The sequence below is a fragment of the Brugia malayi genome (genome assembly GCF_000002995.4).
Source record: "Brugia malayi strain FR3 genome assembly, contig: Bm_v4_ChrX_scaffold_001, whole genome shotgun sequence".
Lineage (NCBI taxonomy): Eukaryota > Metazoa > Nematoda > Chromadorea > Rhabditida > Onchocercidae > Brugia > Brugia malayi.
In genome coordinates, this window is record NW_025062479.1 from 3,624,100 (window position 1) to 3,647,326 (window position 23,227).

Sequence of the window (23,227 nt, forward strand, 5' to 3'; positions counted from 1 at the left end):
ATCCTTCATCTGTTATGTGAGGTCTTATAACTTCTTCTTCTTGCTTCTATATTTTTTCACCGGTCAACGAAACTTTTAATAAAAGTATTTCAAAATTAACCTTCTCCATTCTCCCATGTGACTATTGTAATTTAACAGTTCGTCAATTGCTATCAAATTTCATTTTTATAGTTATTCTTCTCTCTCTTATCAAAATCCGTAATTTTGGAGTTGATTGGTAAAATGATATAAGTGCAGAATTATTTTAGTATGTAATAATCAGAAATGTGCTAACGTACAAATCGTTTCTCTCGAAGATATTGTGTCAAACATTTTAATGTCATGTGTAAAAAGTTGATGATACATGAAGTAGATAAAATATCGAATTTTGTAGATAGTTTTTAGGTTGTTGGGAACAATTTTTTGTATTTCTATGTTTTCTTTTATATTTTACTTTTTTCAGAGTTCTATAATCAAAATTGAGCTATGCTTTTGTTACTTACTCTTTCATTTATCAACAAGCTAGTTTCAATGACTAGAAGTAGCTTTGCGGAACTAGAAGGTCAGCTACATCAAGATCTTTTGTATGGTTATAACAAAATACCGCGTCCAATTAAAAACAGCACCGATGTCCTTACAGTAAATTTGGGCGCATCATTAATCCGAATCATTGACGTGGTAAGTAAATTGAAAGGCAGTCAGTGTTATTGTTTCAATATCGTTTATTCTATTCAATAGTGATTTTCCTTTCAGGATGAAAAGAATCAAATTCTGACGACAAACTTATGGCTTGAGATGGTAATTTCTTTTCTCTATGTAGTTCATCTCAAATTTTCCCATTTGTTATTGGGAATAAAAGATCAATTTGTTATTCTTCTCCTTTAATTATGATTTCAGCAATGGAACGATTCCAAATTAACTTGGGATCCATCGAAATACGGTGGTATCACAGCGTTGCATATTCCCAGCGATCAGATTTGGACTCCTGATCTTGTATTATACAATAAGTGCGAGTTGTATTACGTTGTCACCGGGAAAGATGCTATTAAAATTAGTCAAATTTTACTTATGGACTTAGCAAATTCATTTTTTTATAGTGCAGCAGGTGATCCAGATATAACGACTTCCACGGATGCTCTTGTTGCTTATGATGGACGAGTTCTGTGGCAGCCGCCAGCCATTTACAAATCTTTTTGCCCGGTAAGTTTTCTTAGTCAAATCAAAAAAAAAATCAGTTAATCCTGTTATTGCTTCCGTTATTTGGAAACATTCAGATCGATGTAACTTGGTTTCCATATGATTCACAGCATTGCGAGATGAAATTTGGCGCGTGGTCTTATACCGGTTATTATGTTGATTTAAAGCAGCTTCCACAAGGTTCATCATTTTATTCACGAAATAATTATCTTTTTGAACTTAAATTTGCTTACTATTTGTTTTGTAAATGAACAGTTATTTGCCCTTTTACAGATCAAGTAATGAATGGGATAGACAAATATGGGCAAGACGTTGAAACAATGAAAATAGGAATGGATCTCAGTTTCTTTTATCAGTAATCATTCCATTATCATTATACATTATTGCATTGAATTATAGAAACTGTTATCAGTGTTATATTAGGAATGGATTCTATACAAAGCACTTTTGTAAGCGATTTATTAAAATTAACCAATTAGCAATCTCTCTCGATTACTAAGTTTACCCATTATAATAGAAGATTAAAATGTGGAAAAAATTTACAAAATTTCCTTCAAATTTAAAACAAAGTTAAGAAAGACTATTTAGATCTGCGGAATGGGATCTGTTATCATTATCATCAGCTCGACATTCTGTTTTTTATATAAGTTGTTGTGGCCCGGAAAAATATGTTGATATTACCTATTATTTTGTGCTTCATCGGAAAACACTTTTCTTCACTTGCAACCTGATTGTGCCATGCTTTCTAATATCTCTTCTTACTACTATTGTTTTTTATTTAACTGACCACAAAATAACGTTTTCAATATCTATCTTGGTTATGCTAACAGTTTTCTTTTTGGTGAGTTACTCTTTGTTACATACTCAAGTTTGTGAAATATTTGCTATTTGGACAACAGTTGTTTGAAAAAACAAAACACCTCACATTTCAATCAGTTTTATTACTATTAACTTTTCACGAGCTAACACGTCCAGTTCCATTTCCATTAAAGTCTGACACGCTGCTAAGCTCTGCTAGTATATAAAAGAAATTTAACAGATTTAGCAAGATATTTTTCTATCATTTCTTAATGTCTGTTGGTATAAAAGTCATAATTATGCTTCAAAAACACATGCTTCTGATAAGTTTTTTTCAAATCATCCTATTTTATCTCCCTAATTTTTTCTTACCTAAACAAAAATGATTCTGGTTACACACAAGAACATTTTTGTTCTCCGTCCTAAATTATAAAATACAATTATCATTTAAGTAAGAAATGTTACCAAACATCAATTTGTAATTCCTATTCTAAAAGATGAGATCATATTAATTCTAAAATTTCTATCAGATTGCTCTATGCGAGCTCCTTTGTTATTTCTACGTAGTGTTTTTTGGTCATGGTAGCGTTTGAAGGTTTTAATCGATATAATACCGCCAACTTCACTAGTAATACCCATGTTTGGGCGATATTTGATCACAACAATGATACTCGTTTCACTATCAACAGTCATCTCCGTTATCACTGTAAATTTTCGTTTCCGAAGTGGATCTGCTTATCGTATGTCACCCTGGATACGCAAACTATTCCTTCATTTCTTGCCAAAGTAACATTTTTATATAACTTTTTCTTGTTGGATATTGCTTTTGGCGCAAATAGTACCTGAATAAGATATAAATGTGACTTAATTTGTATAGTATATTGTAATTCTCTAAAGTAGTCAAGTAAAGCTCGTATCGTTTATTTAAGTAATTCATGGTTCCATAAATTCCATCTTTTACTTACTGTTAGAATTAAAAGGCAATTAAGTAGTATTAGAAGATAAAGATCTATAAGAATCAAAATTTCAAGTAAAAAACTACTACATATTAACTAGTCAGTCCAAACTATCAATTTTTCCACTAGTATTGGACTAAACAGTATGACTTGTCATACCGCATAATAAATTTTTTCCGAAGATTTATGTGCAATCAGTAGGCACTAAAGGGCTGGAAGGGATAGAGTTGTGAAGGCAAACACGAAGTCCTAATAAAATGATTTATCATATTAAAGTACCTACACATTCGTATTTCAGAATATTGTTTATGGAACGGAACATACCTAAGAGAAAAACTGAAACATCGAAGAATAAATTAGTTGACGCTGTATCGCTAGTAAGGCAAAGGATCTTGCCGAATGAGCTATATTGTTTCACAATGCACGAAAGTAATCTGTAAATTTGTTACACTTTGTAATAAATGATTACTTAAGATAATAGCTCAAATTGTCATTATCATGAGCTTTTAAGAGCGACTGATTTACTTTTAAAATCCTCTTTAGATTAAGTTCGGAAAAATTATGCAGCGAGAAAGGTTTACATTTTAACAGCTTTAATGATAGAGGAACACTTGAAATAATTTCAGGAAAAGATATATTCTGGAAATTTTATCTGTCGTCATCAAAATCTCATTCTGATCCTTGCTCAAGTTATGGAGAAAAGAGTGCCGGACAGTCTGCTTTCAACAGAAATTTTATTTACGAGGATAACGAGTGGACAGTTTGTTTTTCTAGATTTTTCTTTGCTGCAGTGAAATTCGAAGATTCTAATTTGAAAGACTAATTTTTCATGAGATTGAAGACGATAAGGATTTCATCCACCAGCACCATTATTTAAACGATTTTGAAAGGAGCTTGAGTTATAAGAGGAATAGCGTTTCGAAACTATTACAACAAATCCGATTTATTGCTGACCATTTTCGGATAAATAAGGAGGAAGCTGAGGTTTTTGTTCTATTTTCATTTTGTTTGTTATAAAAGTCATGCAGTGATTTTATGGATATCAAGACTAAGTTTTCTTTACATAAAATGCTTGGTTTCTGATGGCTCATGATTGAGTTTTGAAATCTCGATTTGATATTGGTATGGCATGGCAATCTCATTTACAATCTCTAAGTCTTTTTAAGACCATAAAATGTATGAAATTCGAAACTGCAAATGCGAGGAAATGTCCGATATTTTCTTACAGATATCTGACGAATGGATCTTTGCGGCAATGATACTTGATCGATTATTCCTAATACTCTTTTCCGTTCTAAACGTTGGTACTCTTCTGATACTCTTAGAAGCGCCATCACTTTACGATACCAGATCACCTATGAATATTACTCATGCTACAAAGCCACTTGGACAAGGAAGTTTTCCTTTACCAACCACTAATTATTTTAATTGATAATATGATTTGACTTCACCAGATAAATGATTAATATTTATTATATCTCTATCGTTAATTGTAATAGTAATAGGGCTCTGATAATAGTAACTCTCACGAAATGAGATTGCTGTCAAAACAATTTTGTTGATTTTACGTAAGAAATGTAGTGAAGGAAGCCTCTAAACAATGCTATATGGCAAAAAGAGGTCTGAAATTTGCGTAAGAAATTGGATGCCTGGTAGTAAACCATCTGTGTTCTGATCAGTAGATATCAGATATCGGAATTTTCGTAGGAAGTTGAATATCGACTGTTGTAAGGTTTGTACTGCTACATTACTATGACAAGATGATAGTATTGAATTTACGATAATATCTCCGTTTGCAGTAAGAGGCGCATAAAATCCTTTTCCAGTCAGCTGAAATTCACATATTTCGCTCTGTTATGAATGGTAAGGAAAGTAATTTCACTCACGGACATATGCTTTATTCCCTTAATTCTTGTCATTCTCCAATAAGGAAATCACATTGCAATGAACAGATCAATGATAAGATAAAACAAACCCGCTGGATGTTCGAAACTTCAACAGGCACTAAATTATTTGATTGATTCTTGACAACATGCAAACAGTGTCCTAACTGAACATCTTTTGCAAATATCAAACGTAGATTTTCTCCTACCGCACAGCTGGTAACATATAATAAGTGATAATCAGTTAATTTTATTATCTCACCATTTTCCTGAAACTCCAGAAAAGTATTGGCGGTGATCTCTGAAATCCAAGAATTTACTCCTAGAATTTCGATATCCACTCAAATTATACTAATTAATGTGAAAAGAAAGTTGCATGGAAACAATAATAATAAAGAAACCAACCAAAGTAATCTTAATGAAAATTGCTGATTCATTATCGGATCGGTGCAAAAACATCACCACTGGTGAGTAAGAAATCTAGATTAAATAACTCTCATTCACAGATATTCTGTTATTAAAATCCACTTATATTCTGAATAGTTGCGATTTTGCTTTAAATGGCAATCCGCTCAATGAAATTTACTGACTTACCAACGATTCTTCAATCGATAAGACTTGGTCTCCAACTTGTAATTCGTCAATCCGTTTTATTTGGTCCGGCGTTTGCACGGTTGTATCTCCGCTAAAGCACTGCAGCGTTTCAAAGTAACCATTATAGTACTGAAAGCATTCATATGAACTTCATCTTCTGACATTAATATATCACTGTTATTATTTCATTCCAATTTAGAATTTTTTTAAAGGAAGGATTTCTTGCTTTCTTTCTTTCTCCTTTGCTGATTATTTGTTAAATTCTCGCAAACATAGAACTGCAAAGCTTTTTCATTTTGAACAATCAATATATTAACAAAATAGCCTACCGGTACATTACCGCCACTGTATGTAGGCACAGCCCGCTGTGCAGAGACTATAGTTTTTGGCTCTGATGATATTTCAGCTCTTTGAGGTAGATATTGCAAACTAGAATATGTCGGCAACAATTGCTCGACTGTTTGCTGTAAAAAGAGTCCCACAAGTGTAGCGAATTCTGATAAAATGAAAAAAAAAAAAAAAAGCAGCACAAGATTTACTTATTAATAAGTCATTTGGAGATGAGTTTGATTTTAAGCAGTGTTTTGAACGGATTTCATCATTTATTGAGGAGAATAATTCAATTTAAATTGCTTGATTTACAACATATTATAATCATTCATAAAAGCACCTACAGTAGCTGATAGTTGATTGTAAACTTCTGCTTGGGCAGAAGTAATAGGATTTACTGTGCTATCACTGTCGACAAACTGGTGATAGTCACCCTCAATTGCATTCTAAATGAATATATGATTACAAAGAAAATCCAGGTATAACATAACAAGGTTCTCACTTATTTCTTTAAGACATTCCTACGAAAATTTGAAACTACCGATGGTGTGAACTCATAAAGACTTGGAGATGCAGCTGCAGCAGCTACAACAGGACGATTGCGTCCTACCATGCCTAAGTTAATCGGCCATAATCCGTCCGCAATTATCCTAAAATACACCTTTTTTCATAATCAAGTATACTTTCAGAACTATCTAGCGTCTTTCATATGCCTTCACCTCTAGAACATAAACAGTTCCCGCAACTCTTCTCTAAGGTTTTTGACTAGACATCCAAAAAATGGTACCTGCGATGCACCGATGGACGCTTGAGAATCACAGGATCATAATCGTAATAGTCATAATCTTCAGCAACAGGCCTGTAGAAAGGTCTTCTGCGGCGTGAAAACATCCTGCGATGGGTCATTCGATGTCTGGGTAAGAATAAATCATCGAAATTATCATCTTCCAGAATTGTTGATAACCTATTAAATATTATTCAAACAAAATGAAAAAGTGCTGCAGTGGAAGTAGAGAAAAATAACGGATAAAATGTAATTCTTTATTTATTCCTCAAAATACGCCAGCACTGTGAAAGAATTAGGAATGCAGAATATGAGCTTATTAGGAATGTTTTAAAATGGATTAAGCAACAAAATGAGTAAAAATTGAATTGAAATAAGTACCTTCTTGGTTTCGAGTATTTTTTGTGTTGTTGATTTGTAAAAATATATTCTTCGGTATCGTATTCTGATGAAACATCCATTGTTGGTGAGTTTGATTTACGATTCTTATCAGTTAATACTGGAAACACTATTATTACCCAAATAATTTTATTTGATTTCTAATTTAAACATGAAATAATTTGAAAGGAATCCTAGTCAGTACTTAAGACAGACTACTGAACAACAAAAGTTTTTTAAATTTGGATTTAAGGAAACGGACCAATAAAATCACAGCTTGCAAATACTTCTTCAGTTTCTGAATTTTTCACATTACAAGTATCTGTGCAATCATACTCTTCCACACTGTTAAACAGTGATAAAATTTTTTTTTAAAATAAGCTAGAAACTGAAATTAGAAAAGATTTGAGCAAACCTTGCTAATTTTTTCCATTTATCACTAGAATGAGAGATAAAAAGTGGGACTTGCTCCCTATAATCTTGTTTCTGACTTTAATAAATTTAGACGCCCTTAAAAAATAAGAGCTGCAATAATGTGAAGCGATCATTAAATGGGACAAGGTACAGTAGTTGTTCAGAATCACAGTAGATTGAATTAGTTGAAAAAAAAAGATGTAAATAAAAGAAATGTAAACGAACATTTATTTTTGTTTTCTACTGGTTTCGGAATACATGCTAACCGCATTATTTTTAGTTCGTAGCGAGGCCTGAATACGTGTACAAAAAAGTTGAGTGACATTTTCAGGTTCAAACAAAATAGATATTATAGAAATCGAGGTCTTGAGGATTAGTTATTCCATGGAATTATTTGAAATTATTCAATATTTGAAACAGTGTATTAGTTGTGGAAACGTTGCCTTACATTAATTCCCAAGTTGTTAAAAGCTATAGTCAGACTGTCTTAAAACTACTTGATAGTGCCATATTTTTTGGATTATCTGCCTAAATATTTATTCAGTAGTTAACAGAAACAACCGATTGGTAAATGTAGTCAAAAAAAAAGACGTTATTTGCAAAAGCTTAACACCTGTGCTGTTCGTCGAATAAGAGATATACTTCCTTGATTAGATCAAAAGCCACTCTGCGGCCATCTTGATATACTTCGCCGCCCGCATAACTTTCATCAGCTTTAACAATCACGGTCTTCATTGCTCTGGCGTGTCGTAAACCCTCATAATTACAGCATTTCCATTTCGCTCTACAAAAAAAGTGAATAGAATAACAAAAGAAAAAAAAAATAGGAAAACATAGAACGTATAATGAAGAATTATCAAAATTTCCTACTTACTTAATATTGTTCCCATCATCTTCAAGAAGTAATCCAACCGTCCACTGTATTTCTCCCGTACAGCTAATGTTCTGATAGTAGTTATGACACTGCTGAAAAATAACTTATAAGGTATCAGATCATGCCTACAAATTGTAAATGTTTTGCTAAAAGATTTCATAGTACAAGATGAGTGCAAAATAATAATTTACTGCTTTATGAATATGATTCTTAGAACCGAGCAAACTCCTAGTTTCGGTTTCTATTTCTGGAATCACATCATCACGTTTCAATTCATATAACCTCTTTTCGTCGAAGCAAGCTGGTGAAGTACACAGCAGAGCTAAAAAATGGTTTCGTGCGATATCACTAAGAAAAATATTTTTAATGCTTTCAAATATCTGAGATGGAAAAAGAAAAGCCTAGATATCTTTAATAATTCAGGATAAAAGTAATTCATGATGTAAATGCAACAATCTCAAAAGTTTCAACATTTCATTAAATTTAGAAGCTATAAACAAGTAATGTATTGTTAGTGCTAGCTTATGTCAGAAAACCTACAGTAATATGTGGTAATAACTGGATAAACTATTTATCATTTCTTCCAAATGGTTGAAAAAGCATAGCGATACTTGGATTTCCAGTTTTATCACTTTGAAATGAGAATGGAATTGTGTATTCGCTGCATGATGAATCAATTGCAGACTGTTGCTGACCACTGACTGCTTCCATCAAAAACAGCATCACTGGGAGTAACATTTTGTTGGGAATTAAAAATCCCTGTAAGTATTTCCTAGCACGACAGCTGCATATTTCAAATAATCATTTTATAATACACTTCCAAATCTTCAGAGGTAGAATATGTAAAGTTATGATGCATAAAATAATGCAATTTAAGGTGTTAATTATCGTTTCTTTTGAAAAGAAATGAAAAGTAGATGCTATAGCGTAAGATAACAGAGATGTAAAAGGATTTATAGAATTTATTCGAAGTCTTATCAAATCATTCTTAGATATTTCAAAATAAACACCAGAATTTGAATTCCCAACAATAAAGTATATTTACTAAAGGGTGACAATTTCAGCGATAAATGTATCTTAAAGAAGGAAGGAATTGCTGACTGTAAGAGGAACGAGATGTATCCAGATGACAACTTTATAGTAGCCCTAATGAGGGCGATGCTCATCCTTTCATGGATCACCGATTGCCCCATATTTTTCATGGCTAATCGGCCAGCGACATCCTCCAACAATACCCCAAAATATTTCAACTGTATGTTACCGCCATACAGCAAACGCAATATTTATTCGTCAGCAAGTTGTGTTATTATGAGCAAATATCATTGTACAATCTGGAAACACTGACAAAAAAAAAAAAAGAAAAATCAGCACTGGCACCTTCACATATTCTTCCCTCTATTATTTCCTATAAATTTTGAGAATCCCCTCCCAGTTTTTTCAAAGGGTCGTGTATATATTATTAGAAAACATCAGTAAAGCTTTTTTGTCTTCTGAGAAAAATATGACCCGACACTGTATAATGATGGTATCATTAAATAAAGAAGGGCAATAATAAAAGGAACTGGCACACTATAATGCAGAAAAAAATCTAATTAAACGGAAAAGTACTTAAGGAGACAACTGGAATGATCTCAGGTACACCTATGCAGTAGGTAAATCGACAAAAAGTTATTACCACCATATTCTACTAACGTGGGTACTCCTTAACCGTCTGCATCGTTTTGAATTTGATCAATGAACATGGTACAACATCCACCAATTAATTTAACTCCTCAGATTTCTGATTCAAATTAGGCCTCGAGCTCGACCTCCTATTTTATATATAACAATTAGCAGCGAGCTAAGACCAGTCTGATCACTATCAGTCGAAACCGAGAAATAAATGTTGTAATCAAGTTGTGTTCACGACTCAACAATGCCATTTTAACTGGTCATAGCTAGCTACCAAGCAACTTTGTACGTTTATTAAAATAAACAACCGGAAACTGCATTTTCTTCATCTATGTGTAGTCAGAAATGAATGTAAAGCAGTTCTAATAATTTCGAACTATTAATTATTGTGAGTGCAAGATGAAATAGAAACGAAGAAATTTACTGATAATAACAGAAAACCCAACGGTGTATATATGGGACAAAATTTAGGGTGAACAAGCACATTGCCTAGAGACCTTAAAATCTTAAAAACTACCACTTATTTTTTTTTTAAAACTATTATTTAAAAAAAAAAAAAAAAATCAACATTTTTAAAACAGTACTAACATGAAGTAGAACATATCCTGTGTTTTATAGAGAGATATGATCAAATACAAAGCCCAAGCACGCTGCTTGATATTTACAAATAAAACAAATGCCTCATATCAAACACTATGAAATGTGATAATCAATTCTGATACTATAAAATATTCGGCTGTTTACTCCAGAGTGACCAAAGAAATTATTTCTGAATTAATTAATCATGAAATCGGTTTGAAGCCATATTCTCACAGAGAACATAAGAAAACTATGTCTACTCCTCAAACCTTTCATGATGGAACTCTATAAAAGGTTTAAATATAGATATCCCTAATGTTAACATTTGATTCCTAAGTATTATTTTTGCCACCTGGATAATACATCGAAGCCACCTTTCTACCTGATAAATTAAACAACCTCAACCAATCGTCTTCAAAAAAGCAGAACCCATACCAAGCTTTGCTTCTTTTTAAGATCGTTAGTAGCAGTAATTACCATTCCATAAACAATACTCCAATCTGTTCATAGTGTGAGGCATAATTTCTAGTTCAGAAGTTAAAAAAAGTTTCAAATTCCAGTTTTAGATACAAGCAATCCAAAAAGTTTTTTTTTTTTTTGCCGCCATGAAGCAAAACAACGCCTAGTTATTTCAGCCAATATCGAGATCGATCCTGCGCGTGAATAGAATTGTGTTAATGTAGAAGATCATGCCTTCTTCCATCAGTTATCTAACATTTGCCTCTGAACGATTTCAGCAGAAAACTGTTGTGCCTGACGTCGAACTCGTTTTTCGTACTCTACTCTAAAACAATACAACCATTTCAATCTGAAAGCTCCGAAATCTTTAACTGCACCATCCTTAAAAGCATTTGATCAGTTACCTTAAACTAAGAAGCATGTGAAATAGTATTTACCATGGTTCAATTTCTATAAGCTTTACATATCAGTCTCTCTAATTGCTACACATAAAATTGCTCGCGTACTAATTAACATCATATCTTCCTGAAGCTACTGAAATGAAAACTGTAAATTTGTTCAACTGACAATCAGGAACAAAGGTTTACTGACCTATTCTGACAGTAAATTTGATAGGCATCGGCTTGAGCAGGATCATCAACATTCGGGTTTGTTAGAAGATCCTGAATGCCAATCAGGAGTTGTCGTACACTTATAGATGGTTTCCAATCCTGAAAATTAAAAACCTACCGTAACGCAAACTGTAATATAATGAATGATCGAATTCACAAACTTTATTGAAATAATTATAACGTTTCAATAATTCCCTGAAAAAATAAACCTCGTCATTCAGACACTCAACTTTTGTTATATAGAATCGGTTGGTACATGTCCAAACAACATTAATTTCTTTGAAAATGAATTACAAGTTACATCGCTCGATTTTGTAAGGAAATTTAGCCCATCAGAGCTTAAAAAAAAAATCGTCCTTTATCCTAACATGAAATACACAATTCATATACCAGCTCCACGTATGCGACCAAATCTACCGCGAAAAAAATCTTAGTTGAAGAATTATCACGAAAAAAATACATAAAAGACTTCAAGCTAAAACCGTACATTTTTTGAAATATATGCCAGGAAAATCTTTAAAAACTGACCTTATTCTCATCTAATATCGACAAACAAACGGTTCCTGATGGATATACATTCGGGTGAAATAAAGGAGGGTCGAATTTGCACTTCGGTGGTGTAGAGGGATAGTCATCTTTAAACTGCATCCTAATCTGCAATGACATTATAATACCAGATGTGACAGTAGCAGAATCAACTGGGAAAATTTTAAATGCAAAGCGAAGTAAACAGAACATCCCACTTTCAAAAAAAATTTAGATACGTATTCAATTTATTCAGTAAGAACTGAATACTTTAATCAAATTCAAACTGTATGACAACAGAATATTCCTTTGTAGTAATAAATATACCAGATAGAATAATGAGGACAGTACAAAAATTTCCGCTAAATAAGATTTCCAAACAGAAGTGAAAACAAAATAACAAAATTCGCCTTGTATAGACCGCCTTCCCATATAGTTCCTTTCTTGCCAGGAATGGCACATTCCCAGATAAAGAGATTCCTCGTGCCATCGGGATTTGACGAAGGTTTTGCTATAAAACCAAATGGATGGTTTTTCCTCCAGGCTTTCCGTTCTTCGGCTAAACGACCTGCAGCGATACCGCCAGACATTTGTATGGCTGTAAAAGTGTATTATCTAACAATTTCATATATGAACCAGAACATCGAAAAAACCGAGAAAAAAAAATTAAAAAGTGAGCCTAACATATGATAACACCCTTGATTTGCAATGTAACGCAAAAAATAAAATTTCTGTAATCTACATCTTATGAATCCTTGTCGTTGCGGAATGAGAACAGTATAACCGGAAGAATGCATATGTCGTGAAAGATTTCGAAACTTAGTATTTTGGGAGAGGTTCTTGATTTCGGGGAGATTCGTTGGATGTAAATGTAAATATATGGGGTATTGTGCATTTTTACCAACAACCAGAAGAGTTCAGTTTCAATTATTCTCTATTAAATTATTGTACTATTGCTAATGCTAATAAAAGAATTATTACATTCCTCTGTTACCCCACATATTTACATTTACATCCAACAAAATTCAATAATCTCTCTCAAAATAATAATTAAAATTCGAAATCTTCCAAGACAAATTTTTGCTTCCACGATAGCATATGAATGAAGTAAATACCTAAGACTTCCAGTAACCACCTTACTAATAATCAGTAATATATCCACGCTTATCTCAGTACAATATTCCGAACTGATCAGCAACTGCTCTCTTTGCAAAAATGATGTCTCCTGCTGGCCTAAGCTCACAGAAGAACCAATAGAAAAATAAAATGCCGCCCGGACAACCACTCATGCAACACAACCCAAACAACACACAAATAAATCCTTATCCTTCCGGCAGAGAAAACTCGTCATCTCCGCTAGAATGAGACATCAAGAAACAAACAATAATCAGGAATTCCATTTAGGAAAAGCGAAGTTATTTAGGAGCACAGGATCGGTAGTGGGTATTTGAACTTTTTTAGGTGGCATTTATTCCTTCGTGTATTTAGCTGTTGGGTTTGCTGCAACATTATCTCTCACATCATTCGACATATACCATTCTCGTAATATTTTCCTTCCTATCGCATATTCATACTTCATTTTGCTGCTTATTATACCATTGAACGTTATACTTCAATCATTGCTTATCTCTAATAAGTACAACATTCATTAAGCAAGACAGGTAATTACCAGGATTTCCAGGGCCACGCTGGTTTTAATGTCGGTATCACAGTATAGATTACAACGATGCATTCTTCATGCGAAACATAAAGCCAGATCTGGTGCGTTGAGTGTTTTGCTTTTATGGAAGTATAACGATGGTTTGTATTAAAAGTGCATTTTACGTTAGTATTTTTTTTTAACTTAGAATTATCGAATTTGCTTTTTATTTGATAGTATTTAGAATTACTCGAAGAAGATTGGAGCAGCGCGAAATATTGCGAAACATTTGAAACATTGAGTGAAAAGTTGACAGGAGATAATATTGAAAGGGTGGACGCTTCCAAAATTACTGTTGAAGAATTCGCTGAAAAGTATGAGTACGTCATGTACCTGTTGTTCTTACTGGTTTGACTACATGTTGGTCCGCGACCAGAAAATGGTCAATTCCTGTAAGAATATCACATTGGAATTTTTAAGTCGTTTCGCAATGGAATTTTTAAGTTGTTTCGCTTATTTTGTGCTACCTAGTTTTGTTGTTTCGATTTACTACAATAATTTTTATTTGCACTAAACTTTTTACTACTTTAATCGCCACATTCATTCTTGAAATATTGATAAGCAAATGATGTAATGATTAAATGTACTTCTTACTTCTGTAGATAACTGCTGACTCCACGACAAGTAGAATAAATCTTTTAGGGGAAAAATATTCACTTTAGTTTTATATGTTTTACACTTATCGACACTGTCAGTTGATTACTGCATTGTAATTCATTTAGATGTTGCTAAAGAAATATCGGAATCAAAGATTCAAATGTGGTGAAGGAGATGACGGACGTTCCGTGAAATTGAAAATGAAGTATTTTTTAGAATACATGAGACAAACGGTTGACGATAGTCCGCTCTATATATTTGATAGTACATTTGGCGAGGTTTATAAATGAATTATTCCTTATTCTTCACTTGACTTTTACAAATTCTACCTTGATGCCACATTTCTTAAACATTTAATTTTTCATCCTCAACAAAAGCAATTTAATGTTTTGGTTTCAGCGGTACAAAGTAAGGCATTTATTGGAGGACTACCATGTGCCAGAGTTTTTTGCGGATGACTTATTTCGTTATGCGAGTGAGAATAGGCGACTACCATACCGATGGTTTCTCATAGAGTCCTCCCGTTCTGGCACGGGATTGCACGTCGACCCATTAGGGACTAGTGCTTAGAATGCTCTTGTTAAAGGTTCCAAAAAGTCAGTTTTATGTGATCGTTGATATATACATCTCAACGTTTGATAGCCACGAAAATACGATAGTCGTAAGAAATGGGATTTTGAACATATTATTGTGGCACCTTTGTGGGGTTCAGTAACTTGATAAGGTAAGCCGTAACCCTTAATAAAAGTATTTCTTTTTTTCTAGATGGTGCTTTTTCCACCCGCAAACACCAAAAAATATCTTGAAACCAACGAAGAAAGAGGGTGGCATTCATCCTAATGAAGCAATCACCTGGTTTACTACTGTGTATGGACGGATTAGCTCCCCTAATTGGTTGAAACAGTGGAGACCCATAGAAGCTGTGCAGTATCCAGGAGAAGTCATATTTGTTCCTGGTGGTTAGTATTCACAAGCTTAAAGCATGCTATATGGATTTAAGAAGTTTGGCGTAAAATAATGATTTTCCATATTCAAATGCAAAATTTCTTACAGGATGGTGGCATGTCGTCCTAAACTTGACTGACACGGTCGCTTTCACTCAAAATTTTTGTTCCAGAGTGAATTTGCTTCTAGTTCTCCTCAAAACGTTGGCTGGAAGACCAAAATTTTGCCAACACTGGTTAAAATGTTTACGGAAGGCTCGACCAGATATCCTACCAATTATCGGTATTCTTTCCTTCTTTTATGCTGTTGAATATCCTATTAGCTCATAGTATACAAAATGACACAATTCTGCTAAGCTCAATTCTAATAGTGCCCAGTCCCAAATAGTGAAGTCAATTCCAATAATAAAATGCTGAAGTTCTTTTTATAAGGAATACTGAATTTACCAATTTTCTGTTTTCCATTGCAGATGGTGTTTTGAAGAATGTAGACGGTTTTATAAATTTCGCGGAATCATCATCCAATGATTCAAGTTCTTCAACAGAATCTTCTGACAGTGAAAGTGAAAGCCCAAATCCACCACTTCAACAGTATCCCTTTAGTATGAAATCAGCAACTATTACCAAAAGGTCCACCACTTTCATTGGATTCTTGAGTGCTAGATCTGTTAAAGACATCCGAATACTTTATGCTTTAAAATGTTTAATGATTTCAGGATCGTCTTGCCCTCAAGAAAGAGAGTAAGCGAAGTATGTGACAGCTTTGTGTGTCCCGCAAAGATATATCGCAGTCCCGTGTAAATGGTCGAGTTACTAAGAAAACTGCGCACCTCATTTCTGTATAACCTCCCACTGGGACAGTTTTGTTCCACTATTTGTATATTTTCACATTCGAATTCAACATCTGTTGTTCTATAATTTTTTAATTCATAAAAGATACAAGTCATGGTGGACTTACTGTAAATGTAATTATATAATTAGGGGGGCATGGAAGCAGCAGAGAGGAAAAATAATGCCTCATGAACGAAGTGGAAAGGAGTCTAATTTCAAATATAAACTGGATGCAAACACTGCAAGCATGGATTTTTACTTTATGATAAATATCCAATGAATTATAATTAAAATTTATGAATCAAGTGAACGGAATGATAAAAGTTGAGACCTGAAATATATATAAAGCATACAACAAATTGTTACCTAAACTGCTCAAATATTACATCCGAATCATTAGGTTACATAATAATGTCTGGTTCTGGGACGTTTGTCGTTATTGCTTTGTGCGGTAATACTCTTGCACCATTCAAGTATAATTCATCATTTACGACAACATCATCACCAATAACGCAGGTATTTTCAATCCGTACCCACTCACCAATTGAACACTACAAAACTATGGAAGCACTCATGAATCTCAAATGTTACGTGTTAAACTTGTTTTCAGCAAAGTATTACTTTTCTGCCGACAATACTACTGTTGATCCATGAATGAGTACGCACCATGCTATCAGATAAAATGGTACAGTGACGCAAACAAACACCGTTTTCAATCTTTACTCGTGGCCCTATCACAACATTGGGTCCTAAACAAAGAACGATAGAGATAAGTTGATAACTGCATCCAGTAAAAAATGACTGGAAAATCCACTGAGTCATACATTCATCTGTATTCATTTGCAATCTAACTGGTTGATCAATGGGCAAAGTAGTTTAATAACACGCTGGGATCTATCGAAAGCAAAACCAATATAACAGAATCTGTCAAGAACACTTCGTTGTAATTAAGGTAATTTAAAACAAACCTATCCTGCAATCACGACCAATAACTGCAGTCCCATCCACAATCACATTCCCATTTATATGACTACCCTGAGCAAGCAATAATGGCGACTTGTCGCGAAGGTGTTTCAAGTACAAACGCATACCTATAGTAATAGGAGTCACATCAAACAGTTTAAAAAGCAAAATTGGCTCAGAACCATGTATTAAATAAGACGTAGAAAAAGTGAAGGGTAACGATGCTAGAAGGATTTTGAAAATTTGAAAAAAACTCAGAAATGCATAATACCACGTACTTAGCATGTTAGAACATGAAACGATAGATGTCAAGTATTGCAGCATAATTCTGAGTTGAAGCAGAAGAAATCCTCACCAGTCAAGAAATCTTTTGGTTGTCCCACATCCATCCAAAACCCTGGTAACTCAAATGCATATAATTCTCCATATTTAGCCATTTCCGGGAAAACTTCTTTTTCAATAGACGTTGGGCGTAATGATATTCGATCTAGTACAGACGGAGAAAGAACGTACAATCCAGCATTGATCTAAAATTATTTTTTCAGCTCCTATATTTTCATAAGAGAGAATGAATCAATTCCAAAAATATACAATACTGGAAAAACCTTGTTTCCAACATATTCCTCCGGTTTCTCAACAAAACTGTCTATTTTTCCAGTCTTTTCATTGAATAAACAGACACCATATTTGCTTGGTTCTTCAACCTAAAAACACACAGCACTCTTCAATGTGCTGTCCAGAAAGAAAACATAAAGTATGGAAATTTCTTTAATGTTTTCATATTAAAAGATTAATGGAGAAACAAGAACACTCGAATCAAAAAGTACCTTGGTTACAGCGATGGTTCCTTCATGACCGTGATTCATATGAAACTCAATCATCTCGCGAAGTGGAAATTCACAAATAATGTCAGAATTCAGCACAAAAAATGGTTCATTTCCTTTTAATCGATCTTTTATCAAAGCCAGCGGTCCAGCTGTACCTAAGGGCACGTCTTCCACTGAGAAGTCTATCTCAATACCTAAAAAACTTTGTAAATGCAATCTTCAAAAAATGAAGCTGTAACTTGAATAAAAGTGCACCAGCCTGAAACAAAAGTAAGTTACTTACATCTTTCGATCTTCGATCTTGTTAATTTTCCTTTCATTTTTTTAACTCGTTACATCGTTCATCAATTTCGGTGAAGAATTTATGTAAATGTAACTCTTTTTCTCTTTTTTTTGATGTATTGTGTAAACTCTGAAGCAGTTTCTACACCTTCACTAAATAACGCTAAAATTTATAGTCTTTTTTTTGAAAGTAAAAACATGCAAAGAATAATACTAATTTCAATCTAAATAAATAAAAAGTTTGTTGAAACACATCAAACTGAAAAAAAAAAAAAAAAAACTGGTATAAAGTACTAAGTTGGTCAGCATACTGTTTCATTTGTTGTTCCAGGAGTTCTGCGCGATAGCTGACAGCTAGTATCACAGTGTCAACACCAGCAGCCACGAGTGCTTCCATCTATAAATCATGACATTGAACTACACTGAAGTTAAGAAATAACTTCAGCAATATCCTTCATTTATGTCTTCGCAAAACTAACAAAATCGGGCATGTTTTTTATACCTATCTGTTGCTTACTATTCCCTCATTTTTGTCTTTCCCATGTTCGGCTTCCGCATTGATACATGAAAATAGGGCAGATTACTGACATTACAAACCCTCTATCACGACTTTACGAGCATTACTTTCAGAAATCCTTCTACTTCGAATTTGATTACAATGCCACATTAAGCACAGAATCTACCATAACTCTTTTGCCAGAAAAAAAAAAAAAAAATCTTTTACGCCAACTTTTGAACAAACTAGCTCATCGAAGTCGGCTGAAATCGGTCCACTATCAAAGTATAGGCATATAGAGAGAAACCACAAATTCAAACTGACGAAGACTCTAGCACTGGATGACTTAAACAAATTATTTCAAAAAGAAGGGCCTGAATCTTCCACCTGATGAAGCATCATCGGCTTATTAGCAAATTCGACGAGCGGTTTTGGTTGGGTAAGTGTTAATGGTCGTAACCTTGTGCCATATCCGCCAACAAGTATTACTGCTTTCATTCTGTAACACTTCCATAATCTTTCAAATTCACACGGTCATCAAGTTATAGTAAGTGATGGGCACAAAATTAAACATGTGGTAAACAATACAAGACTGTTCAGAAGGAGGAAAAGTTGTAATGGATCGGTAATGGAATCTCGAGCCATCACCAGTTAAAAAATGGAATATCAATCGTAAAAAGCAACTGAAACATAGTCAAATAAAGATCACATGTGAACTACCACTGCTTCTCTACTTTGATCGGAAGTAGCTGTAACATTATCCATTTACATCTATTTTATGCATAAAAGTGTCTGAATTAATACTTCGACGCTTTACCTTATATATATATATACCTTAAATATGATCTGAAGGACAATAAACATCATTAGAAGAGTAGGAATTAGCTCAAACACTAACTCTTATGTGTGTATTCATATAATTCTGTCAACATTTTCCTAATTCTACGATCGCATAATACCACGTTTTGGCATGAACCTGTTAGAAGATATGAGAGATGTTTTGTGCGTGTACGTCAAGCAAGGCAAGTTACAAGTGGACTTTTCGCAGGAGACTGACACTGGGACTTTCCCTTCCTCACCCAACAATCCCAAGTAACCAACAAATACCTTAACCTGGAATAAACCCCAGCACACTTCAGAGCAAACCACGTCAAATAATTAACGCAATTACGGTAAGTCCATCTCAGGACACATAGCGTCAATTATAGCTTAAATCTGGTATATGTGAAAAAGGTTGGAAAAATGGGGTGTAGTAAAGTTTGACCTGTTAGGGCATCTCATCATAAATGTGTTATTTGCAGAAACTACGAAAGGTGTATTTTGCAATGCAGCGTTACTGGAATCATGCAGCAAATGCAGCATGCGCTGCAGTGATGGCTATCACTTTGAACAATGAGTGGATCACGATGATAATGCCCGGAGGAATGTCGGTGGTACCTGTTGGGAACGGGTCCCTGTCCTTTTTTCCTGCAAGATTCACTTTTCCTACATCCAGTTCGCTATTTATCCTATGCCATCTCTCTCCTCATCTTATTCCATCTTCCCTCTTCCATCTTGCATCTCTCCATCTGTCCACACCTCGCAAATTCATTATCAGTTTTAGGAGAATGTAAAGTGGATTGACCCTTTTCCCTTTCATTCTCAATCTCCAATAAGTAGCACCCTACCGTAAAATTGTAAAATAAGAGTTGGTTGAAGGGATGAAGTTGCCGCAACCAGTCGCAAAGTAACGAACGGTCTGTTTGGAGATTCAGCTGTCCCCAATTTTGTAGACGTTTCTGCCTGCTGGCAATACATTATTATTCTTTGATATGCAAAGGAACATACATCCAAGGACCGCCTTTCTTCCATCCCCCTTTCCGCTTCTGAATGGCATTCAGCAACCCTAAAAGTTTTTCCGTACTGTTCTGAAATGACGACGAGTAGTTCTTTCACACATTAAGTGCTAGACGAAAAGACAAGGATGCTAACCCGCAGGTGTAAGTGTATCCTTGTGAATGTCACTAAGAAATCCTGGAAGAGTAAGAAGTCAGATGGTTGATATTGCTGTTGCTAAATCAAAAAAGAAATGTATATATCATGTACACATTTATCTATATCTACATAGATATGTTTATATATATAATGTACATAAATATAATTTGAAATGTATGGAAGGCACTAAACCCGAGTGGATATCTATTGGACTGCACTCTACAAAATGTACACTACAATGCGTATTTTTGTTTGGAAAAGTGGAGGGGTGCAATGGTGGAAGGATCTATGATGTGCCGCTGCCGGCGGGAGTGCCTGCGTCATGCCAACCGATTATGGCCTATATTCCCCTACGGCACTTTCACTTTTCACGATTCACCCCGACACAACAAGATCACGGATTTGGTGCTCTCAGGACCCGATCCCTCACCGGTTTCACCCCTCCCATCAATCCCTCCTTTCCCTTTCCCCTTTCATTTTTCCTCCTCCACGTGTTACCATCCACAATTACATTAATATATGTTACTATTATTTACTTTGTTATTCTTCGGTGCTTCTTCACTTCTATCCTTCCATAACCTGTACTACATAGTTTTATAGTTTACGAACACGTACCTGTACCTAAAGTTACCTTTTGTGCCATTCATTCATTTCACAAATCCTTCCTGACAGGAACTGTTGTTTTCTTTTTAAATTTGGTAGGAAGTGAAGAAAGGAAGAAAGCATTTGTAGTTTAATCTGTAATTCCTTCGACTAGCAACCATTCCACTTTCCTTTTCGCTTGAAATATTCGTTCTTGGCATAGGGCTTTTATCATAAAAAACTGTGAAGAGTTTTGTTCTTACTGTCTTTATTTGTTCTTAATTATGCAAGACAACTTTATTTATGATAAAAAGAACGAGTATATAGTTAGAGAAGATTACTTTCTTGGATTTCTAACGAAGACGAAATGCAGTAAATTTGTTCGAGAATGAATCTACAAAAGGTACCAAATTATTTCCAGACCTGTATATGCAACATTTATTTCACATGCTAAGGTAAATGAGGCACATCATCCTGAGACCAGTCTTCTGTTTTGATGGCCGATGGCATTGCCATTGGCACTGCTGGCCATTTCTCTCTGTGTTCACCGAGTCATTATCCCTAACTACAAAAAACGAGTTTTCACCATAGAAGTGAAAATTATAGGCAAAAAATAAATTTAACTAATAACTAGAAAACAGTGTTGTATATGGTTGAACATCGGGACTATAGAAAATTGAAATCGAGCAGATTCCCCCCTCTATTGACATAATATGCTAATGTAATAAATAAGGCTGTCCATCAACTCAATTAATTTCAAAAAATCGAGTTCATGAGATGCGTCCCACAATTCAATTTTGAGTGAAAATTTCTTCAGTTGACTCAATGATCTTTTTTTTTCAGCCACTCTTAGCTCAACTTGTCTCAGTCATATGCTTATATACCAGTTGTAACAAGCATTTTAAAGATTATCGAAATTTGTATAGCATTACAAAACTTGAAGAACTAAAATTCCATCACACTTCTCTCCTTCCAGATAGTTAATAAAAATATTTACAGCAACTACTGTGTTTGATAAAAGCGATCTGTCCGAAAATGAGTTATCATCTAGTTTATTTGTAGTAAATCATGAACTAATGTTTAAAGACAACAGTAACACCGTTCATCAAATTGTCCTTATAAATATATTTAGAATTTCAGAAAAATCACTGTGTTCTTGTATTGTTTTTAGAAATCTTTTACTTACAAAGCCAAAAATTAGTAGTTAACTAAAATTAGGAACATTGCTTCAACTTTATTCTCGTAATTGATAGTCTTATAGCTCTAAACAGTGAATTTAATAACCTTCTGAATCATCCGCAAGCTTCATACTATTCTATACTATTAAGTTGGAGGTTGATTTCTTTAGGTATCACTAGGAAAAGCTACAAATGCAGTATTTGGTAGCTGTCGCATGTGTTAAAAAGTTTCCCAGAGCTCCATCGTTAGCATAACCGAAAAGCGATAATAACTAGTGGTGGCCAAGTTTAAGTGCGGAAATATAAGCACACCAGGAAATGCAAACAAATGGAAGTCAAACATTGTTTGCGGCAAGTAACAACAATCACCTACTGTTGCTGACCAGTGCACTCACTGGTCATCTCGGATGAAGAACTCAACTTCGTCTCCTTCTTAATCATAACAACTTATATTTTTCGTTTTTCTACTCTTCATTATCTTATTCTACTTAGCTTCCATACTTGATCTACTTGGTAAACCGACATTATCCTAAATGTACTGAGAGGCATGTCTGGTCTTTTCCTGTTTTATTGAATTGTTGTTACAATGACAACAAACAAAAGAAGGTAAAAGAAAACCGTTATTTATGCACATAGAGAAGAAGTTATTTGGATCTTTATTAATATATTGAACAGTTTATTTCAGCAAGACGTACTGATCTTGTTTTCACCTGTAAAAATTGTTTATTACCCATCTTCATTCACCTGACTTAGTTGAGCATTTTTTATGAACATTTCAGAGAAATATTGTAGTTTTTTTATCATATTACTTTAATATAAGCG

The 23,227-nt window shown here is 34.1% G+C and overlaps 6 protein-coding genes across 7 annotated transcripts; 2 read left to right on the plus strand and 4 right to left on the minus strand.

Annotated features, from left to right (window-relative positions):
• Window positions 1-510: 510 nt before the first annotated feature.
• On the plus strand, window positions 511-4,362 carry Bma-acr-12 (Uncharacterized protein; the record flags this gene model as incomplete). The annotated part of the gene is made up of 12 exons (XM_001899525.2): window positions 511-657; window positions 733-777; window positions 877-986; window positions 1,077-1,179; window positions 1,254-1,356; window positions 1,450-1,531; window positions 1,765-2,017; window positions 2,570-2,760; window positions 3,229-3,359; window positions 3,557-3,690; window positions 3,765-3,914; window positions 4,159-4,362. The coding sequence occupies 12 exons, from the start codon at window positions 511-513 to the stop codon at window positions 4,360-4,362; spliced, it is 1,653 nt and encodes a 550-aa protein (XP_001899560.2).
• A 161-nt stretch (window positions 4,363-4,523) lies between these two features.
• Bma-wrt-6 (Uncharacterized protein) lies at window positions 4,524-8,925 on the minus strand (the record flags this gene model as incomplete). Of its 2 annotated transcripts, none has more annotated exons than XM_043073501.1 (14): window positions 4,524-4,760; window positions 4,906-5,082; window positions 5,219-5,293; window positions 5,408-5,536; window positions 5,737-5,871; window positions 6,082-6,183; window positions 6,279-6,387; window positions 6,525-6,650; window positions 6,903-7,020; window positions 7,539-7,606; window positions 7,927-8,097; window positions 8,188-8,279; window positions 8,379-8,509; window positions 8,799-8,925. In XM_043073501.1, 14 exons carry the CDS (start codon window positions 8,923-8,925, stop codon window positions 4,524-4,526), a joined length of 1,797 nt encoding a protein of 598 aa, XP_042929435.1. The 2 variants fall into 2 exon arrangements, with proteins under 2 accessions (XP_042929435.1, XP_042929436.1); XM_043073502.1 differs by having other exon boundaries at window positions 6,525-6,701.
• A 2,214-nt stretch (window positions 8,926-11,139) lies between these two features.
• On the minus strand, window positions 11,140-12,622 carry Bma-ubc-9 (Uncharacterized protein; the record flags this gene model as incomplete). Its single annotated transcript, XM_043073503.1, has 4 exons — window positions 11,140-11,221; window positions 11,488-11,606; window positions 12,036-12,161; window positions 12,434-12,622. The coding sequence occupies 4 exons, from the start codon at window positions 12,620-12,622 to the stop codon at window positions 11,140-11,142; spliced, it is 516 nt and encodes a 171-aa protein (XP_042929437.1).
• A 1,107-nt stretch (window positions 12,623-13,729) lies between these two features.
• Bma-psr-1 (Uncharacterized protein) lies at window positions 13,730-16,383 on the plus strand (the record flags this gene model as incomplete). Its single annotated transcript, XM_043073504.1, has 8 exons — window positions 13,730-13,793; window positions 13,916-14,079; window positions 14,454-14,606; window positions 14,899-14,924; window positions 15,094-15,287; window positions 15,382-15,555; window positions 15,743-15,902; window positions 16,254-16,383. 8 exons carry the CDS (start codon window positions 13,730-13,732, stop codon window positions 16,381-16,383), a joined length of 1,065 nt encoding a protein of 354 aa, XP_042929438.1.
• A 121-nt stretch (window positions 16,384-16,504) lies between these two features.
• Bm13831 (Uncharacterized protein) lies at window positions 16,505-19,169 on the minus strand (the record flags this gene model as incomplete). The annotated part of the gene is made up of 8 exons (XM_001899521.1): window positions 16,505-16,654; window positions 16,725-16,852; window positions 17,072-17,194; window positions 17,422-17,593; window positions 17,672-17,770; window positions 17,894-18,087; window positions 18,470-18,572; window positions 19,059-19,169. 8 exons carry the CDS (start codon window positions 19,167-19,169, stop codon window positions 16,505-16,507), a joined length of 1,080 nt encoding a protein of 359 aa, XP_001899556.1.
• Window positions 19,170-20,013: 844 nt separating this feature from the next.
• Window positions 20,014-20,522, minus strand: Bm17912 (Uncharacterized protein; the record flags this gene model as incomplete). Its single annotated transcript, XM_043073505.1, has 2 exons — window positions 20,014-20,138; window positions 20,339-20,522. The coding sequence occupies 2 exons, from the start codon at window positions 20,520-20,522 to the stop codon at window positions 20,014-20,016; spliced, it is 309 nt and encodes a 102-aa protein (XP_042929439.1).
• Between the last annotated feature and the right edge of the window lie 2,705 nt (window positions 20,523-23,227).